Source organism: Chelmon rostratus, chromosome 4 (genome assembly GCF_017976325.1).
Source record: "Chelmon rostratus isolate fCheRos1 chromosome 4, fCheRos1.pri, whole genome shotgun sequence".
Taxonomy (NCBI): domain Eukaryota; kingdom Metazoa; phylum Chordata; class Actinopteri; order Chaetodontiformes; family Chaetodontidae; genus Chelmon; species Chelmon rostratus.
Genome location: NC_055661.1, coordinates 28,038,070 through 28,065,430, shown reverse-complemented (window position 1 = coordinate 28,065,430; position 27,361 = coordinate 28,038,070). Strand labels below are relative to the sequence as shown.

Here is a 27,361-nt window from a genome sequence, read left to right as displayed (position 1 = left end):
CTCAACTGCCAGGTCTGAGGAATTCCTCTCAAGTCAAGCTCATCTCCAGCGTTCATGTAATTCAGCTTTGCAGTTCACAGGATCCAACTTCAAGACAGTTTTTAGGAGGGATAGATTTAGACTGCTTAATAAGAGATGAGCTCTGTTTACATATTGTGAGGTTATGCTTTGCTTGGCAGTCGGCTGCTGCTCAGAGGAACTCTGCTCAGCACATCATGAACCCAACACAAAGACCTTCTAGCGCTTTTTCTGATACAAAACAGATTCATTGGTCACAATTATCAAAGACTTATTCATACTTTGGTTTTAAACTGTGGTTTTTCTCCCCCTCTTTATATTTGAAAACACTTATTTATGTCTTTAAAGTCTAGTGAACATATGCATATGTAATTGCAAATGCCAGTCATTATTCATGCAAAGGAAGAAAAACTTTAAAAAGTCAATACAATAGAGGGTTCGGAGATTTGCTAGTTAGTGTATTGAAAAACGCACAAGACGATGCAAAGCATGGCGGATGTTTCTGCCTCCACAATCTGCACCGACAGTAACCTACAGCTCGAGCTTTTGCCCTCACCGCCCAGCAGCAGCTCTCAGCCTGTATTTAATCATGGGCCGGGTCAGCTCTTATATTAACGGGTCCAGTTGAGCTCTGCTGATGAGGGTCGAGAACAGGACTGCAAACTGGACCGGTTTGTGTTTGTATGTAAATATTTTCTGATGGATCATCTTGTGGTGTTGCTGATTACATGAATAAGCCTCCATGCACATAAGCCACAACTGCAAATATTTATAAATACGACTGCGAGTCAAAAACGTCAGGATGGAAAACTCGCCGTAATAATCCTCTTGACATGACAGAAGAAATGTTTTGACTCTCCGGAGGAAGCGAAGTTTGGACTTTTTCTTATGATTAAAATGTCCAGACAGATTTGATGGACCTCTGGACTCATCCCGAGGACATCTGCGATGATTTTACTCTTAAACTTGGAATCTGTGAGTAGAAGCTTTCCAGTCTGATGTTTAGAAGAACACATAACAATATTTACCTCCAGAGCCCGACCGATCATATCGCAGGCAGCAGATTTCAATATTTAATAAAGCTGCGGCTGCTGTGCTCGAGATGATATCCACATCACTCCCTCTGCTGTGTGATGACTGCAGGTGTTTAAGCAACGGCATGGAAAATATTTTTTTATAAGTTGAGTGGATGATATTATTGGTAAGAATCTTCCTCTATCACATTAAAAGCTGCATTTTGGTGCAAATATTAGTCTGCAGAGTGTGTTAAAAATGTGTTTAAGCCACCAGAATGTCCCCCATCTGCTTTTACTGTGCAGGTTTTAATGCAAACGCAACTTCGTGCTAAAATGAGGGCCAAAGTTGCATTGCGCCACCTAATCAGCATAAACACAGGCTCGGCTGTGGCTCTCTCCTCCCACCTCGGTGCAAACACATTCATACAGTGCCAGGAAATTACCAAACAGGCGCACATGCAGAAACATGGACTTGCACAAGAGGAAAATTGCAGAAAAACTGCGTCTGTAGTGCTGGCTTCAGCCTGCAGGAAAACCGAGCTTTTTCTGGTCTGTCAACTGAGCATGCAAGAGTGCAGACAGACAGAGAGAGAGAGAGTTTGTTAAAGCCCACAGTGGGTCCCTCACTTCCCTCTTTCAAATTCCTGAGGTTTTCAGTGCTCTGGAAGGCCTGGAGCTAATTTGGCTTTCAGGCTTTCCCCTCTAATTCCTTGCGACTAATTACAGTCGTATTCCCGCAATTAAACTGATAAACTGTGCTGAGCTTGGCAAGGTTAGCGAAGAAACCCCGGCCCCTCCCAGCCGGCTCGGGGAACCACCTCCTCGCCATCTTTCTCTCTGTTGCTTCTCGCCGTAGTAAACACGCTAAAAATAAAGTCAACCTGAATTCTTCGACAGAGTCTGTCTCTTACGCCTCAGTATTTACTGCCTCTGGTGACAATGCCAGGAACATGGAGAGGAGCGTCCAGAGGTCAGACAGATGTTGCGCATGAAGGGATTTGAATAGTTATGTCTGAAAAACCTAAACACCCCGAAGGGATATTATTCTATTATCATCTAAGTATGATTGCAATTTAGGGACAGCTTCATAACATCATCACAAAGAAGTGGTCTTACGTATTCCTCTTGGACTCAAGCGGACTTAATGTTTTAATTGGGCCTGCCAGCGCTGTCTCAGCCCGTGCATGCAGATAGGATACCTAGGGAGAAAGAAAAACAAGCATGGAAATAAAATGAGGTAGGCTGTCTAGACCGTGTGCTTGGACTCATTTGGTCGTTCGCTCGGTTTTTCAGCACATGTGAATGTTTATCTCTCTGAAATGAAGCATATGGGCTGAGCTCCATTAAGTGCCAAAGGGGTGGTCCCTCCTCAGTTTCTCTGCTTTACCCTCCGTCAGACTTCTCCCTCGGTCTTGTCTCTTTACAGCTGGATTCAGGACACGAATTGTAGCGCTCAGCGATGTGTCACATGCTAAATGCTGAATGTATTTAAAAAGTGTCTTTCATGCTAGCAGTTTGGCTAGCGCGTGGCTCAGACGTCTCTGTTGTGAGTGTGTCGGTCGGTCTGGGTCACGTGTCTCTTCTCCATCATCCCCTCGTTGCCATTTGGAAGCAGACCTACACATTTGTGATGACGCACCACAACGCAGAGCTCTGTCTAAACGCTGGAAACCAGAGACCTGATTGTGCAGAGGAACATGTGTAAAAATACGTGGAGCATATTTGTAGAGGCTTTGAAATAACGGTTGGGATGGAGTGTGAAGGATGGGTTTCACCACTGTTTACAGAGCAGGTTTAATTTTGGAAACTCTTGTTTCAGTCTGCCTGCAGGTTCTTCATTTCACAGTCCCACACAGGGATGAGCGGAGTTCATTCCGCTTTTATGTGTTTATCCTGCTGTAAAACTCTTGAAAAGTTGTTCCTTTAAGTCAAATACAACACTTTTCATAAAAAATTGGGTAAATAACTCAACAAAAATGAGAGAACAGCTCATCAGCAGCTCTTTTGTCCTTTAATACTCCTCCTTTTCCCCCCTTCTCAAGGTATCTGAGGGCTCAGAGGTCCACTTCCAGGCGGGAAACTTCTCCCTCTCCCGCCAGATCCAGGAGGAGACCCTTCCCCATGGCAATGAGCACCTCCTCAACTGGGCCCAGAAGAAGTACAGGGCAGTCACCTCTTTCTCTGAGCTCAGGATGACTCAAGACATCTACATCAAAGTCGGAGAAGGTGTGTACCGGATTCCCAAAATTCCCAACATAGCTGCAGGCCCCGAGGCACGCCTCCCCGTTCCCCTTTAGCTCCCCAGAACTTAACTTAGCTTTTGTGTTTGAGCCCTTGCTGGAGGTTTACATGCGCTACTCAGGGGAAAGAATTTCCTTCCCTCAACAGTCATCCGAGCTTTCACACTATTTAACAGCTACCTGTGGTGAATGTGAGTGGTGGCTGCTGGACCACAGAAGATAAAGACAGTGCATGGATGAGCTATTTCAGCGTCTGCGTTCAGTTACGACAGATTTAGGATCACTGCATGCAGAGCACTGCACAGTTATCATGTTTAAACAGACACTTTCTCTCTTTATGATGTTTTCATTAGAGGGGAAGTGATTACTTAGTTAATCAGTTAGTGGACTGACAGAAAAATGATCGGCAACTATTTTGATAATTGATTAATGGTTAAAGCCATTTTTCAAACTCATTGTTCAAAATTCCAGCTTCTCTGATGTGAGAATTTGCTGCTTTTTGTATCTTATGTGATAAGAACTAGATATCATTTGAATCTGGACAAAACAAGCAATTTGGAGACAGAAAATAGGAAATTGTGACCTGCACTTTTCAGCGTTTTATGATATTTTACCAGCCAGATGATTAATTGATGAAAAGACAAAATAATTGGTAGATAGTAATTAAAGCAATTCTTAGTGGCTGTACTACTTTTATATATGTCGGCACATGTTGTTGCATTTCTCTGAACAGAAAACATTTCGATGATGAGACCACAGGTTTCTGTGGAGGTGATGTTTTTAGTTTGTGCTAACAAACACGTTGACTTTCACATCCTCGTAAAACCTCGTCAGAGTTTTAGATATTTAAAATCCTGCATGTTAATATCCATGTTTGCAAACAGTCTTCTTCTTTACTGCCCTTGTGGGATCATTGTTGCGCTTATTTGCATGTTGCTGCTGCCAACTGTCAGTCACTGAAAAGCGTGAAACAAGCGTCATGCACATGATACATCAACCACCACCTGATCACTGCTCCATAACACCAGTAAAGGTCACAAAGGACACCTTTAGCATAATGACAGCATTGTTATCTGTAATCGATGAATGTATTAGGCTTGTTGAAAGCCTGTTGAGAATATGACCTCATTTGAAAGTCTTGATGTAGTTTTTGTGTTTTTATGTGTGCATGCATGTGTGTTAATGTGCAAATATGAGTCAAATTGCCGACAGTAAAAAAGGAAAATGTACACCACATTTGGTCAACCCATCCTACACGGGTTGACCAAATGTCAGGTGGAAAAAAGCAGAAGTTAGCACCTGTCACATGTTTCCTAGAAGTCAGGTGAGGGGGAGTAGCACTGGGGGGATCTCAGGGGCAGCTGCGATTGATCTTCGACTCTCGATTCTTCATCCTCCCCCGGCCTCCACACAGCGAACAGACAGCACGTCCGACCTCACGATGCATCATCTCTCAGACAGGACGTCTTGTTTTTAATGAGCGCCTTTCACTACATGGAAATAAACCACAGCTCACGTCCGGAGGAATAATGGCTCCACTAGTGCCGGTGAGAAGTTCCCTCTCTCTGCTCGGAGTAGCTGTGCAGAACAGAGCGAGTGGCTGCTCAGCCCTCAGGCGTTTGGTTTGTGTCATTAGGGGGGGCTGCGGTTTGGCCCCAGACCAGAGTGCCATGATGTTTACTTCAAGCAAAGAGCTGTAGATTTCCACTCGTTCACATTATTAGTCAGGTTTCATGAAGATGGACAGATTCTCGCTTTGCTTCCTCACCAGGCCCACGCCGGTGCCACAGGGGTTCCGGAGAGGAAGGTGCCAACCTTCAGTTTACACTGCGTCCAAGGCTCTGTTTGCCAAATAAGGAAGCAGCCGTCTTGTGTTTTCTCTGAGCGCTGAGACGGGGCCTGACTTCTCATGTTCTGAAGGTGCTCTCTGAGCAGAGCAGTGAACCAATTTTTTGAACAGTCGTGAACGTGGAGGAAAAAACACTGGAAGGTTTGAGTAAATGTGTTTATGAATATATTTGTCCTGTTATCGTGATAAAAAACCCTGGCTTGGCTTTCCCACGTCAAACGAAAAGAGAAATTTTCCCAGTTTATTGGAAACTAGATGGTGCCAACCAGAGCACGCCCAGCCCCATCCAGCAGGACTTGGCCTTGCTGGTGCTGAGACAATGGGAGTACCAGCTGCAGGGCTGTGTAGTGAAGTGAGCAGGGAAGCTGTTGTTCAGCTGGAACGGCTGGGTCAAAGCAAACATCCAGCCGACTCAAGTCTCCCTGAGCAGGTCATTGAATACCTCCCAGAAGCAGGGGGTGCTGTTCTGTAGCTGACCTTCTGCTCTGAGCCCCCCTGTGGCGGAGGGGTAACAAAAAGCTGTATTTCTCATTTAGGGCCTCAGAATAGCCTTGCAGAACCCCCCCGAAGACTAACACAAACATCTCTCCGCTTTCAGATCCAGTGTTTTCTGACACCTGCAAGATTGATACCAAGTTCCTGTCTCTGAACTACCTGGGCGGCTACATGGAGCCACAGACTTCAAAGGGTTGTGTCCTCTCTGGACCCGACAAAGACCGAGAAGTCCACATCATCGAGCTGCAAGCCCCCAACTCCAGCAGGTGAGCAGCCAAAACAGCCAAAGCCAAGAAAACATGTTGTCATAGTTTATTTTTGAGGTCAAGATTCTCTCACTAATCTCTGTGGAGTTTGTTTTGGATGGAAACTAGCATGAAGGCGGGGGGTGCTGTTCACTTAGTGGTGTTCTTTTGAGAAAGATATTTCAAAACTGGGCCTCAGAGTCCAGGTTGCCAGATGATCCCCTCACTCCCTCCATGGAGCGATCGTCCTGTGCACCCAAAAGACCGCAAATCTGGGAACGTGTTGGTAGCTGTGCTGTATCTCACGCTGCTGCTATCTGGTCTGTAGTGCATATGTCTGCTTTTTTTCTGGGAACGCATCCAGCTTTTTAATTAGTTGGCCAGACACAGAGGGCACGATAACAGTGAGCCGGCCTAACCGTCCAAATTCTTCTTCTCCCTCCTCTTCTGCAGTGCTTTCCAGGTGGACGTCATCGTGGAGCTGCGGCCTCTGGAGGATGATGCCCCTCTGCATCGTGACGTCGTCTTGCTGCTCAAGTGTGCCAAGTCCGTCAACTGGGTCATCAAGGCCCACAGTGTGATCGGCGCGCTGCATGTAGTGGTAAGCTAGCGGCGTGACAACAGATAAAAGCCTTTCATCCAGGAAAATCTTTTTTTTTTTCCTTTACAGACTTCACCACTGAGATTTTATTTAGTCTTATCACACATCAGAGTGGCTCACAAGTCGTGTCGCAGACAGAAATGTCATCACTTTGCACCACCGACCAAAGATTCTGTCACACCCGAGCGTGTGTTGAATTGGTGCCTGGTCCTCGCTGCAGGACAGGCTGGGGATAACAGGTTCGGAGGAACTGTGAAATTTCATCGCGGCAGCTCCGGGGATTGTCATCACTGGGGCCGGGAATGGTGGGGGCATCACATATTTTCAGAGGCAAGGCGACTGCACATAGAGCCTAAGCTGCTTCCCATCAGTCATAATGTGAATTATGAGCAGCGCTTTGCTTCAGGCACTTTGTTAAGCTGCGAGCTGTTAGGACCTCCTCAGCACACACAAAGACAAACACTGGCTAATTACTGCAATATATCACAGTGCCCTTTACTTAGAGATATGGTTTTATACATATCAGTGGTGAGCAGGAATACACAGTTTTGATATTAAATCTTCACTAATGTTCCTCGAGTCTCTCAGGATGTCTGAGAATATGACACTAGCAGTATGAACACTTTGGAGGAATGGTTTAACCGTAGATCATGTCGATGGAGAATTGGCAGTTGTCCAACCACTGTAATCGCTTCAGGGATGGAATTTTAAACCCCGTTTTTAGGACAGAAACTTCAGTGCAGTCAAGCTGAAAGAGACCCAAAAGTATTTCATCTGTATCTACTGTGTGATCGACGTCGGCCCGTGTGCACCTCTCTGCTGTCAGCTCTGTCCTGTTTTCAGCGGAGGTGTGCAGGCGGCTCCGTGTTTCCTCGGCGTGTAATGCCGATACTCCTACAGGGCTGCTGCAGCCATGACACTGCACTTCTGCCAGGCGCGGCGTGTTTGTACAGCTGCCCGGTCATCGCTGTACAGTAAGTCAGTCAGGTTGCATGAGGGTATTGGCAGGTCACCGCCTGTGGCGCTTACAGAACAGCACAAAATAAATGGATGGTAACACTTCACACGTGCACAGCAATAAAGCCGTTTGCATGAGGAGTGTAGATCCGTTTAGTCATGCGAGAGGATTAAAAGATAATTAGCTCCATGGACCGTGATGCCTGTATGTCTGTCCACCTGTCCAGGCTGAAATATATCAACACAAACACAAGATTTTGTACATTCATGGTCCTCAGATGACCCTCACCCTCCTAACTTTTCTCCTGACATCATCATCAGGCCAAATTTTAATTTTACTGCTTTGATTTATGAACAAAAACCTGCTAATAACATTACTTCAACCTCACCTGTTCTTTGTGTCTAGTGCTAATAGCTAATGCTACCAAGCTAAACTAGGATGGTGACCATGGTAAAAAAGAAATGCTTAACAGCGACATGTTAGTATTGTCATTGTGAGTATCTTAGCATTAGCAGCTGACATTAGCATTTAGCTCAAAGCACCGTTGTGCCTGATGCAGAATGGCACGGCTTCAGACTGTTAGTCTTTTTCCTGCATAAACAGTTAACTTATTGTATTATATACACACACATTAGGACACTCAGAGCAAATCATAACATTTGAGATTTGGTTGTGGTTGCACATAAACCAAACCCCTGCCAACATGCAGAGAGTAGTGTCTATAGCACTACTATGTGTGTTCGTCTCACTTATCACTTATCACAGGATAGTTTTATGCTGTAGTATCTACTGCATCTCATTCAGCTGTTCAGAACCTGCTACAGACAAAACTACTTGTGCTGCCACACCTTATCATCACCGTTGAGCCCCAGAAGGATGGTCATTTTTTTGTTCCCACATAGCTGACATTTTGGCTTTTATTTGACAGCAGCGGTACACAGGAAGCTGTGCTTGTGCAACCAGTGTTTGGGAGAGCATCAACTATGTATGCGATACGATAGCCTCGTAAAACGGAGGCCTCGCTTCTGTCAGAGAGAGGGTTCTCCTCAGCGTTGCTCGAGAGACGTGAACGTGTGGGAAATGGCTGTGAGAAAGTACCATTACTCCCTCACAGGGAGGGTATGCAGCAGGGCAGGAGGCGAGTTTATGAGCAAACAAACGTGTTGCTTTCTCAGCACTGATTGAGCTGTGACACGCCCATAACCTCACACTTATTCACATGATTCACTCTTGACACAGAACGAGTGCAGGACTGTACTTGAAGTTGAATATCTTTGTAATATTTGAACAGTAAATCATGTCAACTAGTTCAGAAGATCTTAAAGGAGCTTACTTAAATCCAAGGGTTTTATTAGAAATGATTTGTTCTTTTTGATGGAAACCAGACAAAATTAGTTGCACATCTGTTTGCTTTCCCACAGGCCTCTGATACCGTGAGTGTTAGTTCAAATATGGAGAGACTGGTGAAGGTGTCAACGTCCCCCAAGGAGCACTTGCCATCAGGATCTCAAGCCTTGATCAAGTGGGCGGGGGAGCATGGCTACAGTCCTGTCACGTCTTACACCAGCACTCCTGTGGCTAACCACTTCAATATCCGCCTCAGAGAGCCAGGTAAGCTGGAGAAACATCCTCTGAATTCTCCACTCGGTTTGAATTATACTGAAGCAGAGAGCGAAACGGTGTGTTCGGTTAAATTATAGCTAAAAAACTGTGCAGAAGACACACGTTTTAACAGCTGCTGCAATGTTTTCATGACTAATATTGCACATTTCACCGTCCTTGTGGAGAAACTAGCATGAAACTGTAAAATGGTTTTACAGTCCTAGTCGTGTGTAATTTCCCTGCCTGTAAAATCACCCTCATGAGCTCCTAACCGTGTGTGACTTCCAGATGTGGTGGATCCTCTGGAGAGCATGTTTCCTCCAGAGCTGTCCATCCTGCGCGACTCCAGTCCTCACCCAGGACCGGGAGTTGCTTTGCGACGCTCCGGTCTGCCCTTTCCCTTCCCTCCAGCCGTGCCTCTGCCCTCCTCCCTCGACGAGCGGCCCTGGGAGAACGACGGCGAGCCCGAGGAGCCGCAGGGCGTTCTGAACGTTGGCCTCAGTGTGCAGTGTGAGGACACGAGGATGGTGGTCAGCATCGACAAAGAAAGCCTGCACGTGAGTGGACGACATGATTGTATCCAGCATGGATCCTACCTGGAAACATACACCCAAAAACCAAAACCAGAGACACAAAACAAGCACTCTATGAATAGCATGTAGCATAAAATGTGCTATTTAGCAAATATTTCTATTTATTTACTACCAAAGCTACACAAATATTCATTTTAATATTAATTTCATAATGATGTGAAGCTAAGAAGAGCAAGCAGATCGGAGTGTATTCAAAGCACTAACCAGCAAAATTTGGTATTTTATTAAGAATAATAACCAAATAGAATAAATTATTTCTCCGTCAATCAGCTAATCGATTAAGCAACAAATTGTTATCGCACTAAAACAAGGAATCCTCATTTTTACTCATCTTCAATACTTGATAATCCTTAACTTACAAGCCTGAACAGTAAAAAACAATCAAGTTTTTTGTTTCCCATCCAGACTTTAGCCAGTGTCAGCAGTGATTTGATGTTATTCAAGTCACACATCTGAAAAGCATTTCACGGTCCGATCAGTCAGATCTGCTTTTGGGTGCTTTGTTTTTACGTCTCTGCTCTTGCGACACAGAGCTGATGTGACAAACTGTGACAAGAAGATCAGAAAACATGGAGGACACCCAAAGAGAACGTCAGTGTCTGGCTCAATCAGGGGGCTGAACGAATGGCCGACATAAACCTCCATGTTGACAGGTTGTTGATATCTGAGAAGCGTCCCTCGGCTGCAGAGATCGGTTCTGCCTGGTCCCGTATATATAAAGATAACATCGTCTAAGTTAGCTTCAATTGTACAGACGTGAAATCAAAAGAAATGCTTGTGAGTGCTGTGAGAAATGCTGTCATTATTCTCCTGCTCTTTATTTAAATGCCAGCGTTCCTGTTATACACAGGCTGACATTGAAGCAAACAGGACGGTTTCCAACATTTGGCGTGTGAACACAGCGACAGCGCAGGCAGCCCACATCACAGAATGGAAACTGGCATAGACTGTAATTAGGAGAAGCTGGAGCTGGAGCGAGACCACCTTGCGGGATTTGTTTATTCCTGAGAACTCGAAGTCTTGCACACTGCTTTTGACTTTCTTTTCTTTTACAATTCTGAAAATGAGTTAATAAAGATCTTTATCCAACGGTGCCATTTTTTGACGTTTCCTCAGGCGAATGGGTTCGCTCATGCCAACCTCACGCTCCAAGACCCGGCGTGCAGAGCAACGGTCAATGCCACCCACTACACACTGGAAACTCCTCTGACGGGCTGTCAGACCACCGTATATCCCATGCAGGGTAGCCCAATGGCCCTCCACATCAACTCTGTAAGTGCAGTACTGATTATTACATTTTAGTCTAAAACCAGTCATGCCAGTAGGGCTGCAGAAATGTGGCCTCCAAGTTCATTATGTGAATACAAAGAAATAGTTTTTAAAGTTAAAATGTATTTTTGCTAAGAAATCAGCATGCATGTTTGTTTTGACTTGTGTACTTATTTGCTTGAAGTTACCAAGAGGAAGAAATTCAAGCCTTAGTCTTTATTCTGCAGTGATAGCGCCCCCTATATCAGTGTTCTCCAGGAAGAACCTGATCGCTGCTAGTTCTGTAATTTGATTGGTGCAGTATCTGTGCGGGCGGTCTCCAAGAAAAGTTCATAATATCAGTTCAGTGTCAACACTAACCATTAACCAGCTGGGGGCTGGCAGTGTTAGCCAACGCTCAGCACCACCTGTGACTTTAGAGCTCCATACATATGATACTAGAGTTACTCTGTGACACTGTATGTTATTGTTCCCTGTCGTGATTGAATTGCTCAGTAGCAAATTGGGGGGTCCAGGACTACCTGTTGTCGTGAGTTTCACCACATCATCAAAGGGCTATACGACACAGAAATTACAAGCACCAAGCGCTTCACATAAAAACTCGGATAGAATGCAATTAATGATGTGAAATAAGATGAAGAATAGAACTCAATAATAGTAAAAATGAGATAAAAATAAAAATATGCACTGAATGAACACTTCAAAACATGGAATATGCATCAAATAATTAAAATGCAACATTTTAAAAGAAATGCAGGAGTGTGAAAGTGTGAGGAATTATCCTAAAATTCATGTTTAGTGGTAGTCACTGCTAACGTTAGCAAGCTAGGCTAACGAGGTGAACTAGCTTCCTCTGTCCGAGCCAATTAGCCCAAATTACCAGTTTCCATTTTCTGAGTGGAATACAAACGTGGACAGATGCAGAAACTTGCATCTCAGAAACTTTTATGGATGATTAGAAAACATGAAAAAAGGCACTACAGCTGCAGCATCATCACAGTTCATATTTCATAACACAAAAAGTGAGGAGGAATCAATTTCCTGTCCGTCTTTAAAAGAGCATTTTCATGGAATAGTGAACACTTGAGGGCTTTTATGGGACTCAGCACACACATCTGACATCCCCACTTATCTTCATTATTATGGAATGCATTCATTCAGCGTGTTTGTTCTAACAAGCAAGGATGAATCACTTCCTCCCCGATCTTTTGAAATCTTTTGTGGAGGAACTTTGGATCAACTCATTTTCTGTCCAATGCAGATTAAAAAACCTGGGCGCACGTCCAAAGGTTGCCTTTTGTGCTAGCACTTGGACGTGGGGATAACCCCTGACCTCTAGTTAAAAGACTTACATCTTCATTGTCTCTGCCCTCCACATCAACGGTAATCTGTCCGGGCTGTTGTTTCTCCTGTCCTGCGACATGTTGATTTAATTCTTCCGTGGCACCAATAGCAGCTCAGCTAACATTTGGTACAGACTGAGGAAAAACACTGTTAGTGTCATTGAGATTGTCCTCTCACCTCATTAAATCAGAGTTTTCTTAAAGCAGCGTGCACTCGAGTCAGACCCCTGACATTCCTCTGCTCTACTGAGAAATTAAAAGTATGTTTTATGGTTTTGTCCAGGGTGAGTCCCACTGCTGAAGCCGCAGGACATTCCCACATTTTGAATCCAGCTCACTGGTTGCAGAATGTTTTGGCGATCCATCTCAGAGATTCAAATCAGCTTGTCTTTGTCTTACAGAACACCCTGAATTAAGCAACACTACTCACGACTGCAAAAAAAACCCAACAACCTGGAAGTGACTTTTGTGAAAGTTTGTGAAAGTCTTCCTTTCAAGCACTGACCGATGTGTCTTCGGTTTCGCGAGTAACCCACTCCTCTGTGGATTGCAGGTTTTGATAAATCATTCAGAGACTAAGGACGGGAGTGGTGGGCCGCTGGACTATGAGGATCTGGAATCCGGAGACCTGGTGTTCCCGAGGGACCCCGCGGAGTTAGAGAGGACGTTTCCGGAGCCCACAGAGCACCAGTCCGTCATAGTGGTAAGACAGAGGAATCATTGTGGTTCTGTCTTTGTGAGAGCTGCACTCCACTGCAGGGTGAAAGCCTGCAAGTCAAGACCACTGATCATCTAGATCTCCACGTAAATCATGCAGATTTTGGAAGAAACTCCATTTCCCAGAGTCCCTTGGTGCTAGTTAAGACTCATCTGGCTCTTGCAATCTCTGTCTTTCCATGATGTCTGTTTTATGAACTTGACCTGACATTTTCCATTTTAAAGTTTCTCCGTCTTCTTCCCACTTCTGACTTATTTTCCTTTGTCTCATCCATTCCTCGTCTCCCACTTATTGTTCTTGTTTATACGGTATTTTTCAATATTCCAACGCTATTTTGTGGTCCATCCGAATGTGGTCGAACGCAGACACACAGTCATGTAGGGTGAGGGTGTTTAGCAGTGGAATCTGATGTCAGATCCCTGCTGATGTTTGTGTTGGCTTTGTCTTACTCTCCTCCTAGTTCAACTGCACGTATCGAAAGAAGCAGGAGACCTCAGAAACACTTCCCAGGATTGTACCGGCACCAGGGAGTCAACCGGTCAAAAACATGACGTTTACCATGGAGCTGTACAACACGCTGCCGAGGAACGACCCGACACGCCAGGCCTTCTTCACTGTTACACAAAACCAGCAAGTCTTTGTGGAGGTGCGCTTTGCATTTACAATGCATTACCTCTTATTTCAGTGTTGTCTTGTGTAGCTTGTGGCCCTAAATGAAGACTTTAGTAGGAAAACTGTGCTCTGTTTACTCTCTGTCTGGGACTTTAGCTCTTCCTGCTTTGATCTCTTAGTGTGGCATCCACAAGGTCAATTTGTATTTTGTCTACTCGGGGCTAAAAAGCTAACACTCACTTTCACCCCTCGAATCCACTTTGTGTCTCCCCGCTACATGTCTGCGTATCCTGTCTGCCTGGCTCAAAATCCTGTCTGTCTGTTTCGCAACAGTAGTTATGGAGGTCATGTAATAGATGGCAAGGACTCACACATTGAGGTCCTTTGAAAAGATGGTTTATGATGATATCAGCGGGAGACGCTTCGATGACGGCGTGGACGCCGAGCCAGATGGTTACAAAGAGTTTTCTGTGTGTGTGCATGGAAGACCTTTCCAATGACACCAATGATACCATCACTGACAATCCAACACAAGGAAGGTGGAGCAATGTTAACTCAAGGGACTGCCGTATGGGTGGAGAGATATTACAACCTATATAACAGAAATGACGGAAATGCTTGAAGATAATTTGTTGCAGAAGACTAAGCCACATTAGCATTAATTTGCCATCATTTTGTGTCCACCTGATGAATTTAAGTCTAATACTCAGCCTCCTTTTAGCTCTGTTTTGGTCTCCACCAGCTCCTGAGTGAAATATCTGGCTATTTAGCCACTAAATGCTCCACCATGTTCGGCAGTTGGTCTCTAACTGTGTCTGCTGTTTGGTGCTGGACAGGCATCATGCAGCTTCATTAAGGGTTTCTGAAAGATGCTTGTAAGCGCTGTAGAGCTGAAGGGAAACTGGCTTCGTCGCCATGAGCAACACCTTCCATATAACAAATATAATGATATTGATTAGGGCAGCTTTAAATGAACAATCTGAGAAAGCAGTTTTTCAGATCTTGCTAAGAGTTGCATGAGAAGATACCACTCTCACGCTCTGACACTACACACAGGCTCGTGGCTAGCTTAGCTTAGCATAACTTAAAGCAGGCAGGGGCAAAAAAAAGAAAAATCTGCCTACCAGCACCTCCAAAGCTCTCTAATTAACCTGCTGCATCTCATTTGTTTAAAGTATTTCTTGGCTGGGAGCAATGGCTTCCTGGAGTTTTGCCAACTTAAACTTGCTTTAAGTACAGAAATGTATATTTTTTATTTTTAAAGAAATTGAGAGTAGTCCTCAGATCTGCACTTTAAACTTTAAATTTCCTTTCCAGTTCACAGGAAAAGGATTGTGGAAACATCTTGATGCTGTCGATCACTCAGCTCTTGATTTATTACTGACAGCCCATATGGCAGCCATCTTTGTGTCTTGTATCAGAAGGTGTGCAGACCCTCCCTCTGTCAGGCCAGATCAGTATTTTATTCATCTGTAAAGGAAAACTTCAAAAATGAGTACCTTACTTTTGACACCTGCTCTCAGGACTGGCTGACACTATATGTTCCTGCAGTAAATGCTAATCTTGCAGACAAGCTTCAGATATTTTGCCCCATTTGTCTTGAATCATTTAGAGAGTAGACTGAAACGTGACACACTGATATTGATAGTGAAATTCAAAGATGTGTTTTGGTTTTTCCTTTATACCCAGGTCTCACACTATACGATACAAGCTATATTATACAATATGCCAACTATAATAAACTTTATTTTTATAGCACCTTTCAGACATGAATTGCAGCTCAAAGTACTTCACATAGAAAAGACAGAATGGACATAAAAACAGTTAAAAAACCAAAGTAAAATAAGATGGAGAGTAAAACCCACGTGACAATGATAATAAGGATGAAAAATTAAGACAATGCATAAAACAACAGAATAAAATAATAAAATATAGGAAAAAATAGATTAGAGTAAGGTAAATAGATAAATACTTTATTAACCCCACACTGGGAATTGAATTGTATAGACAGCAAGGAATAAAAGAGAGACATAGAAAGATGGAGATACAGAATGGCTAAACTCAAGTAAAATACAGCATTTTAAAAGAAGTGCAGCAGTGCATGAACGTGAGGGAAAGCACAAAACTTTAAGACCTTTCTTCAGGTTTTTATGCTAAGCTAAACTGACTGCTGTGTCTTGGCTGGAGCTTCATATTTACCAGATAAATGTTGGACTGGGATCAGTCTTATCATCTAACTCTCAGCAAATACAATGCACATATGAATATGTACATTTCCCAAAATGTTGATTTACTCCATTAAAAGCTTTTTTTCCACTCGTCATTGCTCTCTTGACTGGAGCATAAAGGTTGTTTGAGGCTGATCGTGACAAATGATCCACATATTTTAAGAACAAATGTGTTTTTCTTCAGGTCACATCAACCGCATCAAATCCGGAGCTTGGGTTCACCATCGTATCGTGCTTAATTTCTCCCAACTCCAACCCCAGCATGGCCTCGGGCTACACTCTCATCGAGACATTCTGCCCCACCGACGACTCCGTCATATACTATCCTCAGAGGGACGACTCGGAGAAGAAAATATTCAGCTTCACCTTCAACTCGAAGTTCAACATGTCCCTTCTTTTCCTGCACTGTCAGATGTCTCTGTGCTCCAAGAGATCTCAGAGCAGCCACAGACTGCCGTCGGTACGCAGTACAATCTTCTCCAAATTGCTTTTATTCTTCTGCATGTTTAATGATTTCACAGCACGAGCCGCCACCGTTTCTTTAGCCTCTCCAGAGGTTTGTAGTATTAGCAGTGTTTGTTTGAGAGGACTTCGGTCGGTGTGGTAGTTCACCATCTTCACTCTGGCTGACCTGAGCCGTTCAGTGACAGGTCTGCACCCAAAGCTTAGCAGGAAACATGAATTGATGTAAAGTTTGCCAAGTATCCAGCTGCAGAATAAAACAAGCATCCATCTTAGCCGTCATTTTCATTTTTCTCTTGCTGTGTTTTCGGTCCAGCTCATACAGTCTCTTCCAACCGCTTTCCTCCACTTTTTCGACCTTTTCACAAGAAAAAAGTCGCGATAGCGTCGTGGCCCGAGGCTGACGTGTGACAGTGAAGCTAATGGTTATATTCTGATTAGGATCAGCATCAGGCTCATGAGTTTGTCATTTGTTTGATTTGCGAGTTTAAACTTCGGGTCACGTATGACAGAATGCATTTGCTTGAGCTTGAGAAATGTGAATTTTTGCCTTAACAGAAGCTTTTTTTTTTTTTTCCTGCAGAAAGTTGCAGAGAATAAATGCTTTTCCGTCAGAGACATGTGTTGCTTACAGCCCAGTGAGACCTGCGAATCTCCCTCTGCGGACAATATCATGGCGATGATGTTGAACACCAAGATGTCGACCAAGCCGCTGGTTGTGGTGGATGGATCCGGTCAACCAGACAAACCAGGTTAGTGAGACGGAAAAAACAACACATTTTACACCTACTTACACTTTTCCATGCCATGAGCCTTCATAAGATGCATGCAGGTCTTTAAACCTCTTGTCACTCCCACCTTCGTTTCCACCTAATCGGCGCCACACTTTATGAATTAAGTTCTGATTTCCATTGTTTTGAGTAGAAAGTGTGATAAGGAAACTGGAGTAGTGAGAGAAGCCGGTCTGAGGGCGAAGGAGCCAGAGAAAACTCAGTCCTGTACTACACAAACCACAAACACTGCACATCACTCCCCCACATCTGGTCATCATTAACTGCGGCGTGTGTGTGTGTGTGTTGTGTGACTGTGGATGCATGTGTGCGTGCATGTGCATGTTTACATTAATGTCTGTACACAAGAGTGTGTTTTGGGGTGTGTGTACACACTAGCATGTGGTTGAGTGCAGTAAAAGGGGAGTATGCTAACGCTGAGGCCCAGTTCGGCTCCTCTGGACCAGCTCATGCCGGGGGGGGGGGGTTGGTGGAAAAAGAGGAGTCATACAGAACCAAGCTCCAGTTGTTTTCACTTAGAACCTTCGCTGTGGCCTCCCCTTTCCACTAGAGAAGGGAGGAGTGTGTGTGTGTGTGTGTGAGGGGAGTGGTGGTCTTCTTGTTGGCTTTGGGAGTCCAGTCAGAGGCTAAAGGCCCCTCCATCATCAAATGTATAGTCACTCGCCTCGGGGGCGCACACTGAGGTAACCACCGTCACATTTTACTAATTATGACTTCAACTGGGATGGGGTGATATCATGAGTGCCCGATCTGTGGTGGACTGCCAGAGCTTTTCAAATCAGCATCCCCTCTGAGCGATGACATCAACAAGAGAGCTGTGGTCAGTTCGAGTCCACTCGACTGACTCATGAGTTTAATGTATGATCACATTAATTCAATCAGCGTGAGCCAGAGCCTGAGTGATGCATCAGCCTGGCCGATACTGGCCATCGTGGATATACTGAAATGTGTATGTGAAGCAGATAAGTGGCATGGAATTGCAGTAGAGAAATGACGAAGATACTGAATGTTTGCAGCGAATTTAAACCAGAAAGCCTGACAGCAGTGGCAGCTCCAGGATTTCTGAGATGGGTGATCATCCCAGCTGTAGCTGGTAATGAGAACAACTTGGGGGCCACACACCTGCCTAACAGGAGGAAGCATTATTAACTGTGAAATAAACAAATTTCAGTTGTCCTAAAAATGATTATGCTTTGTTTTTACAAATTTGAAACCCAAATATCGGTGCAGGTATTGGCAGTGTGAGTTGCACAGAAATCTGCTGAACAGAACTGGGTGGATTCATTCCTGTACATTTTAATCGGCCATTTAGGTTCAGGGCTGGGCGGTGATATAGATGCAGTCACTTTTTGGCTCAGAAGTTCCAGTATTGATGTTAAAGAAGCTGCTCAGCATGTTGTGATCTCTGAAATCTGCAGTAATGAGCGAGTAAGCTAAGCTAGGTCGGAGCAGGCAGCAGCATGCACTGCCCTCACCGCGATGCCAGTGCAGTCGGTTTATTTTCCATGGAGCAGATTAAGTAAACACAGATATGCAATAAACACAGTGAAAAAAAAACTAAATTTCAAAGGCGGTGTTTTCTAACACAAAGGCATCTTTTATGCTAGGATGGCAAACAAAACAAGCAGCCTTTTCAAGGGCCACAGCTCTGCACTGGACAGCATCCCAAAGAGCTGAACTTGATCTACAAATCAAAGAGTGCCACTTGTGGCCAACTTGGTGCATGGAAAAACATAACAGCCTCAAAGCCCTGCCATCAAAAGTAGATTTACTGCTTCACAACATCAATAAATTTTAGCCTTTTTTAACAGAGCTGGTAACGTTCAGGAAAAGTTGAAACACTTATTTGAGAGTCTGGCAGTGGAGATTATATCATTACAGCAGTGCGAGCAGTAGTGCTTTAGCTGAGGTGTGCAAAGAGAAAAGAAGAAAAAACTATGATAAAAAGTTGCCCTATTTACATCAAAATGAATAAGAAGCAATCTGCTCTTAAAAGCAGGGTTATTGTTGTATATATTAACTTGAACAGGCTGAATCTGCAGTGTAATAAATCTGCTGTGTCAGTGAATGTGTTGACCCTTCAGACTGCTCATATCTGTGATGATGCATCGCCTCAAAACCTGCTGAATGAGGCCCTTTTGTCCTTCACATCGGCTGCTGTGTTCACTGGCCGCATGTCAAGCAGCTTACTCCATCATTAGACTCCAAACTTATCATTTTACAGCTAAATAAAAGGATGTCTCTACTTGTACATGAGTTTAGATTCATGCCTCAGCAGATTGTGGTTGTTAAAAAAGAATAAATCCAGATTGTTTTCATAAAGTAACAGAAATCTGTGAGTAGATTCATCCTGAGAAACCTGTGCAACTGCATAAAACCTCTGCATATCATCAGTTGTATGTGGTGCTAACTGACCGTATGGTCCTAATCTTATTGCTAACTAGCTTTGAAGTGAGGAGTTCGACTTAATATGTACGAACAACCATCAAGAGTCTTGCAGAGGCCTTCAGAGGTTTCTTCCCTCTGTGAGGAGGTCAGAGTTGAAGAAAAATAAGTGATTGCGCAGGGGTGCGCTCTCATTCCATAGCAGGCAAACTTACATAAACCAATGACGTTCATAGAGATATCACCACTGTCCCAACAGCTAAAAGCTCCGAACACAAGTCATGACTTTAACTTCTGTTAAAAAAAAGTGAATTAAAGTCAGATCTGACAGACGTTTAGCAGCGTGTTGCTCCCCGCAGACACCACGGCGTCACCTGAAAAGATGCACTGAGTTTTCGGCCTGACGAAGACGGCCGCTGTTAGACGAGACTCGTGTAAATGTCTCCACATAAAACATAATCTTTGAGCCAAGTTTACAAGAAAACAGTGCGCCCCTCTGTCTTTTTCTGGCCTCACTTTCGTCCGCTCTTCCTCTCGCTGCTGCTCGCGGGCCTGAAAGCATTCGCGGGCGCTCTCCGCATTCTTAGCATAACAAGTCACATGGGGCCGATAACGCGGGAGCGATGGGATGGGGGTGAAGGGTGGCAGAGAGGACGTCCTCTGGCCATCGTCCCCTCCGAAATTAAAGTCCTCTCTGATGACCTGTCATCGTCCATTATGCGAGATGATAACTCAAAGGTGTTCTTTCCAAGAATAGCAGCCATTGTGCCGGAGTCTTGGACACGTACCAGGCTCGCCTCTTGAGTTCGCCCGTACACAAGCGCCTTTGTATTGTTTGTTAAGACATCATTACAGCTAAGTTCACTTTTGAAAGGCTTCCAGATGGTTGGAAATAGATGGGTAAGCAGAACTGCTCGAAGTCAGTAGGTTCATCCTTTAGGACGCTGTCAGCCTGCAGAATAGCTGCTCTTTCAGTGTTTTCCTGCTTCAGCTTTCTGTATCACATTCCACAGAGAACTGCTTATCAACACAGGGCAATATCAGCAATGTGCTGATCCTCTGGCCTGTGGACAGGCGCACTCACAATGTGGACTTGGTTATTTTTGAATAATTACAATTCATAGTGTTTACTGTGCATCAGTATGTATGATTATTAACATCCACTATTTTTTTTTTTTTTTGCAGCACCTCAAAACCCACAGGATCCTCCTAATGAAAGTAAGTTATTTTCACAAAGTTATTCTCACTCCTCTTCATATTTACATTTGTGTGAATGTACATTTTATGGAGCCGCAGAGCGTTCAGTATTGTTATTTATGAAAATACATGATCATACGAAGAGATAGTGTACATAGTTGAACCAATAAATTGTGAAATAATTAATTAATTTAATTTAATCATTCATTACGTTCATTTTTTAACTTCATTATAGGACATTTTAGTTAATTACCCTCTGAAAATTTTGGAAACCTTCTAATGACATTTTTCCCACAGACTGTGGGACAAGCAGTGCTGAATTAACATTGATGCTGGGTAACAATCCAAGCTAACAGCACTGTAGCTCATTAGCAGGCTAGCTTGGTGACATGTGCTGCCATGTTAAACTTAAATAAAAGGTCTGCGTCTCTGTTATTCACAGCAGCAGCCTCGAGCAGGCGCATTCAGAATTAGCTCAGTTGTTGCTCTCGCTAATAGAAGCTCATAGGCTAAATTTAGTCGCTTAAGCAATTGTTCGACATTTTGGAAATGATGCTTATTTGCTTTCACTTGCATCTTATTTGAAAAGAGACTAATTATGAGGGTCAGCACGTATGAACTGTGTGCTGTTTGGTTTTGCAGGCACACTGTACGTGCTGGACACTCCGACAGTGGTGGGAATCGCGTTTGCAGCCTTTGTGATCGGGGCCCTGTTGACCGGAGCCCTGTGGTTCATCTACTCACACACAGGTAGGTCCTTCACCTGCTGCTCCACGGCCCCGGCCCACCTCTCTGCATTAATGAAAAGATAAGATGCAAAGGAATGTCCGAGTGTCTCGGTGCCAGAAATGTGCCGCTGGGATTGCCAAACATCCTGCTGCTGACAGAGGCCAGTTCACAATAACATATTGACTCCTCTACTGTAAATATATCCTGTTGGTCAGCAGCAAGAGCTCTTCTCTTTCCTGCCTTTGAATGTTTTGGGGGCTGCGGGGTGGTCAGCGAATATTCTCAGTACAATGGCTGGAGACGAGTTGGAAATTCCCCTTGTTGGGCTTAGCGGCACTCACAGGAAAGGACACACAATCTGTCCATCAGATGCCAAGACCTTCCCCATCGTCCCCGGCCTGCCTGACCCCCGAGAGGAAGCGCGCTCCCTCCAGCCCTCTCAGCTCACCATTGCACAGAGCTGCCCTGTTCTCGTCGGCCTGACTGCTTGAATGGCGATCCGCCATGCCGTTGACCTGTTGCCCCGCGGCCGATGTGTCCTCCATGGATGCCTTTCATGAACGGGGCCAGGATGTTTGAGTTTAGAAGCCGGGGCTTTGAGAAAATACAACAATGTGAGTGTTTAAGTTTGTACTGGGTTTACAGTTTGGAGACAGCTCGCAGTCGGATGGCGTGAAACGATCGAGTCAGTAAAAGCAAAGATGCGGACGCTTGTCTTGTCAGTTTGTCTGTCGCAAACTGTTTAAAGCTCCAGTCATGCTGAGTCACAAGTGTTTACTGAACTGGATTTCATGCAGAAGAAAAGATCAGCCGTCAGATTTTAGTGCCCTTATCTTTAACACAATATTGGTATTGGCTCCTCTTCAGGAAGCCACTTTCTTTAAGCTTCATGGCTTTCCTGGAGTGACTGAGAGACACTGGCTGGTTTTCCACAGTTACAGGTCAAAAGTGAACATGCATAGAGAAACAGGTGTGAGGGTAGTAGTCATGGAAACACTGGTAGAGATATGTTCCAGTTGATGTTATTAAAATAGGCCGAGCTGGGCGTGTTAAGCTCTCTTGGCTTAAATTACCTTACATGGTAATATTGGCAGTTTCATGTAAACCCCAAGAATGTAGATCCCCCAAAACAACCACCAAAAATATCACTTCAGAGTATTTTAAACTGGTGTGCAGCGATGAAACATGAAAACAGATTTGAGTGCAGCCCCTCAGGGTCTGAGGACAATGTTCCTGGCCTCTTGAGAAAGAAATTTTCCCTTTTTGAAGTTGCCATTATATCCATTACAGTTTGTTTCCTTATAAGGAAATTATTAGTGTAAATGCTTTAAAAAGCACCCCACATTATGTTATTTGACATTTTGCTCATTATCTTGGCACAGACAATAGGACTGCGCTGTGCCAGCGCTGCAGCCACGTCTGCCAGCAGGTCTGCTCAATTTGTGGAATAATATACGAATGAAAAATTCAAGCTAATTGTAAAAACAGGCTCACACGCAGGGGAAATTTCACACATTATATCCTCTGAAATCCAAACATGTGCTGCAAGATTAGAAAATAATGCTGATCACACACTGACGGATAGTAAGATAAGATATCTGGACAGAGAAAACTACACACCAGCTTCCTTTTTAGCCACGTAGCGGCTACATAAGCTCTTCAGCGTCGATTGGTGATCTTGAAATATCTCACCAACTATTAGATATTTGTTCCAGACATTCATCTTCCAGTTTGGATGAATTGCAATGACTTGAGTGATCCTCTGACTTTCATTAGCACCACCCTGCATCGCCATCTGCATCTAAAAATGCCTTGACAGCTGTTTTGCCGTGACGTTTCGTACAAACGTTTATTTAGTCTTTGATTTATGAACAAATACCTGCAAAACTGATGCCATTCCCATCAGCCCCAGCTGTAGTTTAGGGCTAATTAGCAAATGTTGGCAAGCTAAAAGGCTAAAAGAGGTTTTCTGTATCATATCCTTGGACACTCAGTTTAAGATATTGTAAGTATGGAGTGTTGACTGTGCCAAGAGATTCTGAGATTGTGCTTCTGCGATTCCTCGTCCAGGCAAATTGTCAGACATCTGCTGCATCAACAGCTTACAGTTGAGTTTTCGCACACAGTTTGATTTTGTGACATAAAAGCAGCCTTTATCTCTCCTATCTCGAAAAATAATATTGGACTTGGGAACTTTTATTTCCTCAGACAGATGAGGTGAAGTTCCAAGTCCCTTTTGTTTTGTAGAGCTCTCGGTCCTGTGAGGGAAAGACCCCTGGCAGCTCTGCTCTGGTAAACATTAACACAACTCAGGGGCCCCGAAGAGGGAGGGGGGATGCACGATTGCCTGTGGACACATATGCCTGCCATATATGCAAGCACTCATACGTGCACTCACGTAACATTTAGTGCAAACCCAACTGTGGATAGAAGATTTGTCTAAAAGAGAAAATTTGATTGTGTCCTCTCCATTTTTCTGGGAGGAATAAAACTCGGAAACGACCAGGGAACAGTCTGCGGCCGTGATTGTGCCAAATGCTCAAATTAAACACAGACTTGGCTTTGTTTCAATAGCTGTTCATTGTCAGTCAGAGACGTTTTCTGTAAACAAATGTAAAAACTTTTATTTGCCTCTTCATTCTAAGCGTCGGATCCCGAGAGTCTACGAAATGAAATGCTTATTTAGGCATAGAACAATAAACCAGTCAGCGGTCGGAGCTCCAGTCAGGAGGCTCTGTCCTGTGTTTGTTCTGCTTTATCTACTGAAACCAGGCTAATTGAATCCAGACACGACTGAAGTCGTCTCTTTTTGTTCAAAATATTGTCTGTCAGATGGGATGTGAGCGGTCGCGTCTGAGCTCTCTGAGGTGAAAGTTTGTCTGTGAATCTGCGGCGGATTCTGCTTGAAGATGGTAAAAGTTAGGCCATGTGAAGTCCAGCCTTGTTGCTTTGCTTTGCACATTTGTCAAACGCTTTGTGCTGAAAACTAGATGTTTTCACTGAAGTAAGAATGTGCACAAAATTTTATTTTAACGTAAGAGTAAGGTTTGTGTCAAGTAGTGGCAGTTGTAAGAACTATCAGGAGATTAAACAGTCCAGAGGAATAATCCAGTTCAACAGTTTGTATCTTTAACCAAATGGATTTATCACGTTCTGCCTTTCGGTCCAGGTGAGCCAGCAGGCACACAGCAGATCCAGAAGTCCCAGCCGGCCTCAGAGAACAGCAGCGCGGCCCACAGCATCGGCAGCACTCAGAGCACTCCCTGCTCCAGCAGCAGCACCGCGTAGCCCCGGACGCCACCCTGCGGGACGCCAAGCCCTGCCGTGGCACCGGAAGGGCCCGACGGTTCACAGGGGCCGGTTTGTTGCTCTCCTTCCACGAAAGGAGTTATTTTGGCGGGTGTGATAGAGAGGGAAAAAGTATGATTCAAAAACACACATTAACACCTTTGGTCCTTGTGTGAATTCCTTTTGTGCCACTTCAAGCGTGTGCAGGTGGTGTTATTGGTCTGTAATAGTAGTGAGCCCCAGCTTGGCTGCCTCACCTCATATCCAGTACAAAGAAACTACAAGAAGCAAATGTGAGTGTAAACCAGACATTTCTCTCTAATCCAATTGCTGCTTTTTTCTGACCACAGCGCAGCCTTTTGTTCTGACCTTAAATGGTGCGATTTAGGCTCTTTGTAACAAACAGACAGCAAGGAAAGCAATGAGGCTGCAGTGACGTCAGGAATTATTACTGAGATGTTGACTGCTGGACTATAACACAATGACATGCAGGCCTGAGGGTGGCAAAGGAGCAAAACAACCACTATTAGCATGCGGACAGAAGTGCAGTATGAACAAAGTCGTCACCTTGACACAGCGAGGGCGAGATGATGGCTTTTCAAAGACAGTGTAGGTATTGAATGTATGCAGAAGAGTAAACGCCAAAAAATGTGAAAGACAAATGTGAAAGACGTGCTGACAAAAAGCCACATTTTGTAACGTCCTCATTTCACTCCTTCTTCCCTCATAACGGATTCATACACAGGTTGATAAAATGAATGCATTTCAGTCTCAATTTCATTGATGTTACAGACCTTTACAGGCATTATGGCTTCTTCTTTTTTTACTACAACCCTGATTCTGAAACAGTTGGGACGCTGTGAAAACAAAGACAAAGCAGAATGTGATCACTTGCAGGACAAAGACAATATATTTAATGTTTGATTTTTGCAAATATCGGCTTATTCTGAATCTGATGCAGCAACACGTTTCAGCCATTCACAAGCGAGGATGGAGCGAGGTTCGCCACTTTGTGGACACATGATTGGATGAAGGATGTTACTACGGGAACACTTCAGCTCAACACACAGCTAGTTTGTAAATGACTACATCCTGTTTTATTTAGGTTTTCCACAGCATCGCAACTTCTTTGTAGTCAGGGTCATAGTTGTTTTTAATGGAATAGTTCAACATTTTGGCAAATAAAGTGTATTCCTCTCTCAAGTCTGTGCGTTAAGTACAGAGCGTCACACTGGAGGTGATTAGCCTAGCTTAGCATCAAGACCTGAGGCAGAGGGAAACAGAAATAAAATAACATTTTGCAGAACTGTAGACTGGAAGCAGCAGGAAACAGTCTGCTAGCTAAAAAGCTAAAAAATACACCCACCTGGACACAGCCAGGCTAGCTTCATACCCCTGCTTCCAGTTTTTATGCTAAGCTAGGCTAATCACCTCTTGGCTCCAGCTCCGTACTTCACGAGCAGACATCAGAGTGCTATCACGTTTTCCAAAATGTCAAACTGTTCATTAAGACCTGTATATTTGTGTGAATATTGTAAATACTCTAAAATGTTACGAGGTCGATTGTGTGTTTTTGTGCTTCTGCGTTAGAATTTACCAGCGTGAGTTTAAACCGTTTCAAAAAGGATAAAAGAAGAATCAGAATGTGGAACGGTAGCTTCAGTTTAGAGTATGATTTAAGAACATGAATACAAAATCATGTTTTATTATAGCTGACATAGCTTGGATCTGTTCCTTTACACCAGGGCTGCCACTGAAGACAGTTCATCATTGATTTATTGATTACTTTTACAGTTAATCGTTTAATTATTTAGTCTAAAATGTCAGAAAACAGTCAAATCTGACCAAAAAAAAATTATATAAAACAGAGAAAAGCAGCAAATCCTCATTTCTAACAAACATTTTCCCATCATAAATGACTTAAAAGTTGATTATTGACGAGTGGATTATTGGGCTAATGTTTCAGTACGTCTTTACACATTCAGCTGATTGTCCTCTTGTCAGACGGAGCCCGAGGGGGAGCGGAGTTGTCACACTTTAAAGCCAAATGTACAGTTTATGCATTGTTTGTATCCCAGCTCTTTTGTATAATCTCGGCACTGACAGCGTGTTGAATAAGCTGTAGCTGAAGCTCGTTGTTATGGACGTTTATTCTCATGTTCTCTTTAAACTGCAACACCACAGCTGCCCCACCGTCTCAGAACAATATGAATGTGAGCTGTCGTGCCTTCCTTCAACCCGTACCTGTCTTCATCAGACTGTGTGGGGGGGGGCCTCCCTGTAAACCATAGCAAGGAAAACAGAATGTATATTATCTCAAAGCTTTTGATTTTTTTTCTTATGTAAACATGTATAAAGCTTTCTACAGAGGGAACAGAGTATATATATATATATATATATATATTTGTGTATAGAATTATATTTTGGAATATATTTACCAAGAGAAATTTATTGTCTTCTATGTGTGTAAGTACTGTGAATTGTGGATGTGCTCATATAACACACGTTTGTGGGGGATTCATTCATAAAAGCCTCATCACACGTTTTATGACACTTCAGATTTTTAATCCAAAATGATTCGGCTTGCTTTTTATGATGTTTCAGTGATCTGAACAGGTGAAAAATCTGCATTTCCTAACAAAATGTTTAAAATAGGTCCATTCTAAAAAAAAAAAAAAAAAAATCCAGATGTTGATATGAAAGAAGTTTGCCACAGTCCTGA

At 43.8% G+C, this 27,361-nt stretch overlaps 1 protein-coding gene across 1 annotated transcript in view; it reads left to right on the top strand.

Annotated features, from left to right (window-relative positions):
* Positions 1–27,361, top strand: part of tgfbr3 (transforming growth factor, beta receptor III) — a 66,508-nt gene extending 39,147 nt beyond the window's left edge. The window contains exons 5-17 of the mRNA XM_041935601.1: positions 3,077–3,260; positions 5,722–5,884; positions 6,317–6,464; positions 8,844–9,033; positions 9,313–9,581; positions 10,734–10,889; positions 12,783–12,932; positions 13,408–13,593; positions 15,972–16,247; positions 16,833–17,001; positions 20,611–20,643; positions 21,265–21,372; positions 24,521–27,361. Coding sequence (XP_041791535.1) covers positions 3,077–3,260; positions 5,722–5,884; positions 6,317–6,464; positions 8,844–9,033; positions 9,313–9,581; positions 10,734–10,889; positions 12,783–12,932; positions 13,408–13,593; positions 15,972–16,247; positions 16,833–17,001; positions 20,611–20,643; positions 21,265–21,372; positions 24,521–24,639 — 2,151 coding nt within the window. The 3' untranslated portion in view covers positions 24,640–27,361. The remainder of the gene's footprint in view (positions 1–3,076; positions 3,261–5,721; positions 5,885–6,316; positions 6,465–8,843; positions 9,034–9,312; positions 9,582–10,733; positions 10,890–12,782; positions 12,933–13,407; positions 13,594–15,971; positions 16,248–16,832; positions 17,002–20,610; positions 20,644–21,264; positions 21,373–24,520) is intronic.